At 52.0% G+C, this 10,442-nt stretch overlaps 1 protein-coding gene and 1 non-coding gene across 2 annotated transcripts; one reads left to right on the top strand and one right to left on the bottom strand.

Annotated features, from left to right (window-relative positions):
• Positions 1 to 692: 692 nt before the first annotated feature.
• HMOX1 (heme oxygenase 1) lies at positions 693 to 7,780 on the bottom strand. Its single transcript, XM_065938676.1, has 5 exons — positions 7,626 to 7,780; positions 6,358 to 6,478; positions 3,657 to 4,148; positions 2,307 to 2,406; positions 693 to 1,339 (listed from the first exon to the last, which is right to left on the bottom strand). Exons 1-5 carry the CDS (start codon positions 7,646 to 7,648, stop codon positions 1,209 to 1,211), a joined length of 867 nt encoding a protein of 288 aa, XP_065794748.1. The 5' UTR covers positions 7,649 to 7,780; the 3' UTR covers positions 693 to 1,208.
• A 2,096-nt stretch (positions 7,781 to 9,876) lies between these two features.
• On the top strand, positions 9,877 to 9,983 carry LOC136156705 (U6 spliceosomal RNA). The gene has a single exon (XR_010661192.1). It is a non-coding gene; the product is annotated as a U6 spliceosomal RNA (small nuclear RNA).
• Positions 9,984 to 10,442: the final 459 nt, after the last annotated feature.

The raw sequence follows: 10,442 nt of genomic DNA, 5'->3' as shown, positions 1-10,442 counted from the left end.
AGACCTGGTTTAAATCCTTCCTGACCCTCTAGAAGTGGTAACACTCAGTTTTTCTGAGGATCAAATGAGATGACATCATGTGAGGGGACTCACACAGTAGAGGATCCCTTAACAAGAATCACAGAACATTGATCTCCCTCATTTCATTATTAAGAGTTCATATCCTGTGCTGTTGGCATTTTACATGCATCTCATTTGCTTCTCAAGACAGGTGAGCTGGGTCTGTATTGGTGTTAAAGGTGACAAAACTGAGCTCCAGAAGGCTTAATACCTAACCCCAAAGGCAGTTACAGAAAGAAAACCAGGGGTTTGAACCAGGATTCTTACTCCAGTCCCTACGATTCACTGTGCAGACACAGATCTTATTCCAGAATTTGCTCATTTCAGCTTTACAGTGAATCGCGTCCTTGGTAAAGTGGTCTTCCATCAAGCAGGGTTCACCCCCAAAGACGTGCCCACTGCCTGCTTCAAGGTCACCCCCACCACCCTCTGTACACAACATCCCAAACCAGCTGTCACCCGCACTTTCACCCCTTCCGCCCACCAGACTTTCAAGAAACAAGTGAGGAAAAAAGGTCAGTTCCCCAAGGATAACAGAGCCCAAGAAAAACACGTCAAGTTACTATCAGGCCATTTAGTTTATTATTTCACATGAAAGTTAGCAATCAAGGCCACAGTCCTGTTAAACACTTCCCTCCCCACCCACCACAACCCACCCCTACCCTGCTATAAGAACAGAATAGAACACAACAGAATACCACAGTTCAGGCTGAGCCAGGAACACAAAGTGGCTCCAACAAAAACAAGACAGAAACATAAGACACAACATCTTTGAACATATACAAAAATTGCCGTGGCCGGTCACAGCGGGTCAAAAGGGAGACCTCAGACCCAAGGCTTTTGGAGGTTCACAACAGCTGTTGCTCTGGCTACATCTTCTGGGCTCTGCTGCAGGAACAGGAAGGGGAGAGTGCTGAGGGGTCGGGGGGACCCCTTGTCCCACTCTGAAAGTTCAGGTTACTGACTGGATGTACTTTGGGTTGGTGGAGATATCTCAGGCTCCTTTTATCCAGAAGAGACGGACGCAGGGAGACAGTAGGAGCCCTGGCGGCTGCCCCCCAGCCCGAAGCTCAAGGTAAGGAAGCCAGCCAAGGGGCTGCCCCTTTCCACAAACAGTTCATGGCCCCCAGGAGGCAGCACACTTGCATTCACATGGCGTAAAGCCCCACAGCGACCGTGGCCACCAGAAAGCTGAGCGTGAGGACCCATCGCAGAAGAGGTGCCTGGGAGAGGACACTGGGCTGGGGCTTCCCCCTGGACACCTTGGCAGGAACCGAGTCTGAAAGAGAAGAGAGAGGATGTCAACTCCCGGAGGATGGAAGCAGGGCCATTTGACCTCACAGAAGAATCAGAGCCGCCTCAGCTCGGTCTAGTAAAGTCCCTGCTAGATGCCAACCAGTAGCCCTCTAGCCACTATTTGGATACCTCCTGAGACAGGGAGCCTGCTTACTTCTCCAAGCTGTCCACTCTTCCATTTTCAGCCAGATCGTGACAAGTACTCCCCAGGGATACTCAGGGGACCACAGTTTGAGAACTGATGTATTAGGGTTGAATCCCCTCACCCCCACCGGGTAACCTCATCAGGAATGGCCACATTCCAATGTTCCCCGCAAAACCCCACCAACAGAGGGGTCCATGTAGTCCTGGCACAGGTGAGCTATGGTGGCACCAGGAGCAGAGGCCTGAGATGACCTGCCAAGCAGGTGGCCGAGCTTCACCCCTCCCCTCCCTTGACTCCCAAAGCCACACTCTCGCCCACAGGGAGGGAGGGGACATCTGTGGAGCACTCTGGTGCTCTGGAAGTTTCCCACATGTGCTAGCAGCACTGCCACCCCCTAGAGAGCTCTTTGAGAGGCCTCAGGGAGGGACTAACCCGAGACAGGACCCTGCATCAACGGTGGGGGAATAACTAGAAGCTGCCCTGGGCCCCTAGCCCCACATCAGGGGTCTCTGCTAGGGAACCATTAACAGGCCCCCACGGAACCTAAATTGTGTGTGTCTATGGGGGAGGAAGACTTGCCATGACTTCAGAGTAATCTTTGAATACTCAAAAGTGACCTAGAACCAGCCCACCCCCCCGATTCTAGAACTGGGGAGATTGAGGTGCAGAGGGGTCATCTGGGTGGAGGCTGGCTCCACCCCCGACTTCTCATTTAAACCATGGAGAAGACAGAAGAGCCAGGCGACACCAGAGCCAGACGGCTGGGCCATGTGCCCTCCACACACTGCCCCCGGGAGGCCCTCACCTTGCGCCTTGCTGCCGGCTCGTCTGTGAAGGTCTGGTGCCTGCGAGGGCTCACGGTCCTTGGCCTTCTGGGTCAGAAGCCCCTGCAACTCCTCAAACAGCTGCAAGAGAACAAAAGGCACATCTCCATGAACGGTGGGGCCAGGCCTGCTGATGGGAGGTCTGAGGTTTGGTGGGGAAATGGCAGGACAGAACAGAATCACAGCAAAAATACTGAACATCCAGCTTAAGAGAGAAGATGTCACAAGTGCATTAACTCGCCTGCCTGCTCTTCCCCAAATGCTTCCCAGTAACAGCCATTCTGAATGGCCGCTCATGCCCATATGCTGGATCCCTTTGCAAAGTACCATGTTTTGAGTGGTACCCAAGCAGGCACTCAATGCTCTATGGTACTCATTAGCCAGAGTTACAGACCAGGTCATTGCCGCTCCAGAGATTCAGTGCCTGGGTGGTGGCTAACCCAGAGGTCAAGCGGCAAGGGCCAGCCCTCCCATGGGGCCCTGGCTCCAAAGCGCCTATTCTTTCCACACCACCCTTCTGAAAGATACAGCTTTTCTCAGAAGACTGACCAGGTCTGCTGGGTATCTTTTAGCGGTATGCAAAGGACGTGCATTGCTCAATAGCAAGTGCTACGACCAATCTCTTCTGGGGCCCCAGGCTGGGAATAAGGAGCCAGGAGAGCATAAACTAAGAGCCCAGTTCCCACAGGGCCTCCAGATAGGAGAAGAGTGACAGAATTCTACAACATCAGGGTTAGGAGGAATCTCACCCCCACTGGGAACACCCCCCCGGCTCTGCCTAAGAGATCCGCCTTCAAGGCAAAACCCATCTTCCCCTGGATTTGAGACACTTGTAGAAAGACGGATCATGCCTCCTGGCTGGGCTGAGAGGCCCAGATGGCGTAGGCCAGGTCTGCAGCATCCGTGAGCCCTGCAGTGCCAACCTGGCTACATATGAGCACACAGCCAACTTGTATGTTGTCACAGGGGGTTGTCACAGAATACCACAATGGTGACGCTCACATCATACAATAACTGTGGCTAATGTTCGAGGGCTGACCCTGTGACATGCCCTGCTCTGGGGACTTGATTGATTTAAGCAGTCACAACAACTCCGTGAGCTAAGTGCTATTATATCCCCATTTTACAGATGGGGAAACTGAAGTACAAAGTGATTAAGAAAGGGATTTGCCTAAGATCACCCCGCCAGGTAAGTGACAGAACTGGAACGCTGGACCCCAAGCCCCTGCCCTTAACTCCTTGGCTCCTCCCCGCCCCTCACCCTGCGAGAAATGTCCCTGGAAGAGCAACTGGAGGCAGGGGTGGCCACGCAGCACAGCCCAGGCCCTCACCTGGATGTTGAGCAGGAAGGCGGTCTTGGCCTCATCCAGGACCCTCTGCCGGACCTTGGGGGTCATCTCCAGCGTGTTCATGCGGGAGCGGTACAGCTGCTTGAACTTGGTGGCGCTGGCGATACTGGGGAAAGTGAAGAAGGCCAGGCCCTCCCCGGAGCTGGGCAGGTTCAGGGCCTTCTGAGCGATCTTCTTGAGAACCTGGCCCCCAGACAGGTCGCCCAGGTAGCGGGTGTAGGCATGGGCCACCAGCAGTTCGGGCTCGGCGCGCCCCACCTCCTGAAGCCGCTGAACATAGCGCTTGGTGGCCTGCGTGTAGGGGATGGCTTCCTGCCAGCGGGGCCCATACCAGAAGGCCATGTCCTGCTCCAGGGCGGCCCGGCGGTGCAGCTCCTCTGGGAAGTAGAGGGGAGAGTAGACGGGGTTCTCCTTGTTGCGTTCAATCTCCTCCTCCAGGGCCACATAGATGTGGTACAAAGACGCCATCACCAGCTGAAACCAGAGCAAGCAGGTCGTTATCAGAGCATCCAGCCCCTTCGCACTATCGCCTTCAGAGTCATCCTTGTCACCTCCCCAGGCTGGGCTCCCACCTCCTGCCAGCCCCTCCAACCTTCCCCCTGTGGCAGCCAGAGAAATTGTCACAGGAGAAAATTTTCATTGTGCACTGTCTGAGCCTAAAAACCTTTTATCACACTGGAAAAAATACGAATCCTCACTTCATCCTTGGAAAAGTCTAACAAAGGAATGGCTATGCCCATTTTACAGAAAAGACACTAAGGCTCAGAGAGGGTATGAGACACAGAAGCCACAAAGCTAGTAAGAAACAGAAATGGAGCCACGCACAGGCATGGCTTTCTGGAGAAAGTAACCGAGTTAAAGTGCTTCCAGGAGATGCCAGGCACCTCTCTCTGGCTTGTGACCTCTGGGGATCCATCTGCAGGGCACAGCTCTCCCCAGAAGACCCCTCTGAACCCCATCACCTCTGAAAGCTGGCTGAGGGACAGCCCAGTGCCCCTTAGCTCGGGTAACTCCCATTACACATTAATTTTCTAGTTTTGAGTTTGAAAGAGGACAAAGTTTAGATGTTCCGGTTGAGGTTTTCAGGTGATTTCTGAGCCTTTAATCATTCATGGGAGCACGGTCTCTGACCAGGGCAGAAACCCAGGCAGCCCGGTATAGTGCAGCCTGGGTTTTCAACTGTGACCGACCTGGTCCTAACTCCGCTCGGCCAGTCCTCAGCTGGGTGATGGTGAATAAAACCACTCGCCGTCTCTAGGCAATCTGGGGCCCGAGTGACTCTGCACAAGGCAAGCCTTGGTTCCCTTCCTTGCAAAGAAGGGTCATCTAACCACAGAGTGCTGGGGCAGGTGTGCAGGTCAGGAGGATGACAGAGGGAAAACAGTAGATGCAACCAGGTAGTCAGCACTGAAGTTGGACCGTGGTGATAAAACACGCTACCTCCATCAGCACAATCTGAGCGAGCAGTGGGTCCTCTCCTGGGTCTCTGTGCTGACTTTGAACTCAGGGGCCAAGAAGGAAGCTCCAAAGCATACAGTGGCTGGGTATGGGGTACTCCAGCGGCCACCTCCCCACTCCCACTGCCCCGGTCCCATTACAGCAACTGTACGTCAGTTTTTTCAGGGGGGTGGGGGGCAGAACAAGGGAGTAAGGGCTAGACTCACACCCACAGGACACAGCCCAGGGCTGTGAGCCCCTTAGAGCTGCATGTTAAATCGCCCTTCACTGAAGCACCTCTCCTGTTGGAAGTAGGAGGCGTCTCCCAATAGCCAAAGGCAGGGTGTCAGAAGTGGTGAGCTGCAGCTCCCCACCCCCACTGTTCAACCCAAACAAGCCTCTCCTCACGCCCAGCACCTGCCGGGTTCTTTTGTCACATGCTTTCCTTCTTCCTGCGTGAATTTCACAACTGTGCTGAGTAATAGCAAAAATTCATGCCTCAAATATAATGGGTACTTAAGGAAATCATGCTGGGTATTCCCCTTGGTCCAGTAGTTATGACTCCATGCTTCCACTGCTGGGAGCATGGGTTCAATCCTTGGTTGGAAAACTAAGAGCCCACATGCTGTGCAGTGTGGTCCAAAAAAAAGAAAACCCTGCCGTTGAAAAGTCTTATTCCACAGGTGAGGAAAAGGTACCCTGGGGAGGTTAGATGGTGCTGGTAGTCTTACTATTCGGGAATGGAAGTACTCAAGCTCGAACCCACACTCCCCTCTTACCTTCAGAGGCAGATAAGACCTAGGTCAGAAGCATAAGCTCTGAACCAAGACCAGCCTTGGCTCAATTTTGGCCTCTCCCATTTGCTTACAGGCTGTGTGACCTTCTGTTAGCTACTTAACCTCTCTGAGCCTTCCCTTCCTCATCTTCCTTTTCAAAGTTGAAGCACTGATTATAATTAATTGAGTAAAATGCCAAGCATGCACTAGGTGGTCACTTAAGAGTACCACCGCCCCAGTCACTCCACAATACCACACCTGCAGGCTGTGAATCTGTTGTGTGACCCTGGGTAAGTCACTTCCACTCTCTGAGCCTCAACGCCATGACCTGTAAAATGATTCCCTTGAACATGCTCATCGGGTCCCTCAGCATCCCTAGGAGCCATACCCACTTATACCACTGCTCTGCACTTTGGGTGCACTCCCACCCAATGTACCCCTGCCAAGGCTGGCACCTCCAGTGCACATACCTTAAAACCTTCTCGGGTCACCTCGCCCTTCTGAAAGTTCTTCATGAACTCGGCATTCTCCGCCTGGGTGTGCACCTCCTTCGTGGCCTCCTTCAGGGCCTCTGACAAATCCTGAGGCATGCTGCAGAGGGAAGGCAGAGAAGTGAACAAGGGAGTGGAGGGCAGGGCTCTAAGCACAGTCCCTTCCACCGCTGAGCTTCTGAGGGCTACCCCTGCCTGTCTGCAGGACTTAAAAAAGAGATTCCAGCTTTTATCAGGCTTCTCTGCAGAAACCCATGTTCCCATCTAATACACAGCCACTTTCCCAACTACCTTTAAGATGCAGTCCCAGCCACACTTTTCAGTTATTAAAACACTGTGTAATACGGGTCCCCCAAACCAACAGGAAAGGTCTGGCCAATTATTCTCAATAGAGAAGAGAAGGGAGCAGCACCGGTGGGCAGGGTGAACACTCATTCACCTGCAATTGCTTCGACTGGCTTTTAGACCCAAGATTTAACTCATTAACTTTGTTGAGGTTTCAGATACAGATCTCATGATCCCTTGTTAATATTCTGCTCGCAGAAAAATACTAAAAAAAGCTCAAGTAAAACTCAAAGAAACAGTTCCTTTTGGGGAGTTTTTCTGCCTTATGTCCACATCCACCTCCCACAGGAGTGTCATTTGTCCTGTCTGGCTAGCACTCCTTCAGAAAATCACCCCCTGTTCTGTACATGCTGGTCAAATTCTTGGAAGATGGGAGGAGCCAGACCCAGAGGTGGACAAACCCAGGGCCAATTTCCAGCTAGCCAGGAGACCTTGGCTTGCTTGCTGTGCCTCCTCTACTATGCCACCCTCATACTCGGTAGCCGACCGAGGTGATGTGCTCCTTAATTCGACAGCTAGCCAGAGGTGGATGCAGCCAAGAGGAGTCCCCAGTAAGAGAGCCAGGCTTTGTCACCCAGGCTCCAACAGTCGCGGGGATGCCGGATTAAGCAGACCGCTACCTCCAAGCACTCGCACGAGTTCAAAACCAAAACCAAAGTCGGTCCCACGACAACACTCCCATCGGGTCATCCACAGGGAGCCAGGCATGTCAGTCACCTTTCATCTCTCCAACTGCCCCACCGGGCGGGATTGGCACCCGGCTCCTCCTAACACCAAAGCCCCAAGTGACCGCCCGCCCGTTCAGCGAGGGCGCTTCCTGCTTCCCGGCTCGGTCTCGGGAGCTCTGCGGGAGGAGGGAGCTGCCCTGCCCGGGAGAGGCCGGTCCCCTGACCCGCACTTGCCTGTCGGACTGCGGGCGCTCCATCCTGCGGCTGCGTAGGTGTAGGGTCGGTGCTGGCTCCGAGAACTCTGGCTCCGAGAACTCTGGCTCCAACGGCTCTGAAATGGATCGAGGAGGCGGGAGAGCGACTGTGCCGAGTCCCAACTTCGCCGTCTATTTATCCCCGGGGCGAGTCACGTGGCCGCCGCCCGCCTGCCTTTCCCCACTTTCAGGCCCGACGTTGCAACACCCGCGGGGGCCGGCGCCCCGCCCGCCCCTGGCCTGCGGGGGCGGAGGAGGAGCGGTCATATGACCCTTGGAAAACAATCTATTTAAAACAAGACGTAAAAAAAAACCAAAAAACTTCTCGAAATCTGTGCAGCAGTGTGATTTTGCCCCTTTCAGAGCCTCCAGCCCAGAAATGGTACTTGAATACCCCAGGAATCTGAATGGTTCCGGAGAGCTGGGAGGCAGGGCTTCTCAGAGCAGGAGGCTTCGGGGCAATGTCAAGGACTCACCGTCCCCAGACCCTGTCTACAGACCCCCGCACCAGCCTGCTCCCTAATTGTCACCCCCTTCTGGGACCCTCAGCTGGCAGCCAGCTTCCTCATGTTTCCTTTGGCCTTTTTTCTTTCTTGAGCACCTACTAAATGCTTAAGATGGTACTGTTTTCATGGTTCATCCCAACAGTTGCCCTCGGAGGTAGATCTCTACCATTTTACAGAGAAGATGAGGCTCGGTGGTGGGTGGGGGCAGGGATTAAGTGGCACGACCAAGGACACACATAAGGCAGGAAAACGGGACCCAAACTCCAGGTCTCTGCCTGTCTCCTTCAGGCCCTCGTAGCACTTGGTTCCCAGCTGGACAATGATGTTGGTCATCCAGATCACCTCCCTGCCCACCTGCACAGGGCGATCTTCAGGGCTCATTGAGTCTGAGTTATCTCATCCTCATGACTCAATTGATAAAGAATCTGCCTGCAATGTGGGAGACCTGGGTTCAATCCCTGGGTCGGGAAGATCACCTGGAGGAAGATCGCCATGGGAACCCACTCTAGTATTCTTGCCTGGAGAATCCCCATGGACAGAGGAGCCTGGTGGCCTACAGTCCATGAGGTTGCAAAGAATCGGACACGACCCAGTGACTAAGCACACATGCGGTACCCACCCGGGCCTGGAACAGAGCTGGTCCTGTGATCAACTGTTGAATTGATTCTGCATGAGATTGATCACTTAGGATGGGGGGAAGCAGGTCACTGGGCGAGCCCAGATGACAATGCAAATGACAATACCAAAGTCCCTTCCCAAAGTTACAATTCTGGATTCTAGATTAAACAAAACAAAGTTTAACTTTGACTCAGGACAAGGATGTTGTTTGGAAAAGAGGTAGCAAGTGTTTCCACTTCTGAAGGAATGTGAGTACAAGCTTGAGGACGGCCAGCCCGGCCATCAAGCATGGGTTCTCGGATTGGGGGACTATAGCAGCTGAGGTGGTCCTTTCTGGGTGAGCAGAAGTCTCTGATGCCTGGAGACAGTCTGGAAGAACCAGGCAGGTGTCCATCCGGCCAAGCTCAGAGCTCTGGCCCATGATCCATCCTCTTCCAGGATCACTGACCTGAACTTCAGCCACCAAATCAATCTAGAGGCACGGGGGCTGCTCAGTCTTCTAGAGAGAGGGGGCTATGCCAAAGAATCTAGCCCTTGGCTAGATTTATATATATCGATATATAAATTATATATCGATCTTCTGCTTCGATGAACAATGATAACAATACTAATAGCTAATATTCATTGAGCCCTTCCTGTGCGCCAGATACTATACTAAACACATGTATTAACAGATTAAATCCTCATAATAACTCATAATATCCTCATAATCCTCATAATAACTCCATAAGGCTGTTACTGTTACTGTCCCCATCTTACAAATGAGGAAACTGGCAGAGAGGTAAAGATAAGGGTTTGAACCCAGGCAGTCTAGCACAAAGATTTCAAAAGTTCAAGGTAGGATGTCATGTCTCAGAATCCAGTAGAATGTGAGACAAGTTAAAAAAAAAAAAAAACCATGGTTTTTCCCACTAGAGCCCAGAAGTCACCTCCATGGTTCTCGTTGAAAGGCTCATTCTACAGAGGATGGCATTTACGGGTTCACAAGATCCACAGAGGTAAGAACTAGAACTGGAGCTGCTAGAAGATTTCAAAAAAGAGTTGCCAAGAACTTTCTAGAAAGAAGGATTATTAGAAACAGATATCTCCATTAGAATGTAAGCTCCAGTGCTCGCTTCGACAGCACATATACTAAAATTGGAATGATACAGAGAAGATTAGTATGGCCCCTAGGCAAGGATGACATGCAAATTCGTGAAGCATTCCATATGTTTAAGACAGGTACAAACTCACAAAAAATAAAAATAAAAAAAAAGAATGTAAGCTCCAGGAGGGCAGGGGTTTTGTTTTTTGAATCTCCAGAGCCTTGAACTGTGCCTGATAAGTAGCAGACAATCAATACTGAATGAATGAATATAGGCCACAAGGTTTCTTTCTGGTAAACATGATAATACAGCTAGGTTGCCAGAAAGCATTGGAACCAAGCTACTAGTTTTGATCTTAGTCCAACTTTACTGATCACTTACTGTGTACTGAACCCTTATGTGCAAGACTGCATTTAATCCTGGCAAAAGCCCTTTCATTTTCATCTCTGTTTTGTCCACGTAAACACTAAGGTACAAAGAGGTTAAGTCGTTTTTCCAAGTCACATGGCTAGTGATAGCCACGCAGGATTCAAAGCACAGCACTTGGAAGCCAGAATCCATACTTCTGAACCCCATATCACATGCCCT

Source organism: Muntiacus reevesi, chromosome 1 (assembly GCF_963930625.1).
Source record: "Muntiacus reevesi chromosome 1, mMunRee1.1, whole genome shotgun sequence".
NCBI classification, from domain to species: Eukaryota; Metazoa; Chordata; class Mammalia; order Artiodactyla; family Cervidae; genus Muntiacus; species Muntiacus reevesi.
This window is presented reverse-complemented; position numbering and strand designations above follow the sequence as displayed.

What these genes read in the sequence shown, in the direction of transcription:
- HMOX1 (XM_065938676.1), bottom strand. Translation starts at nt 7,648, where the DNA reads ATGGAGCGCCCGCAGTCCGACAG. An exon ending in CCTTCCTGCTCAACATCCAG is followed by an intron (nt 2,407 to 3,656) that starts GTGAGGGCCTGG and finishes GTTCTCTTGCAG; the next exon opens with CTGTTTGAGGAGTTGCAGGG. An exon ending in AGCCGGCAGCAAGGCGCAAG is followed by an intron (nt 1,340 to 2,306) that starts GTGAGGGCCTCC and finishes CTTCTCTTTCAG; the next exon opens with ACTCGGTTCCTGCCAAGGTG.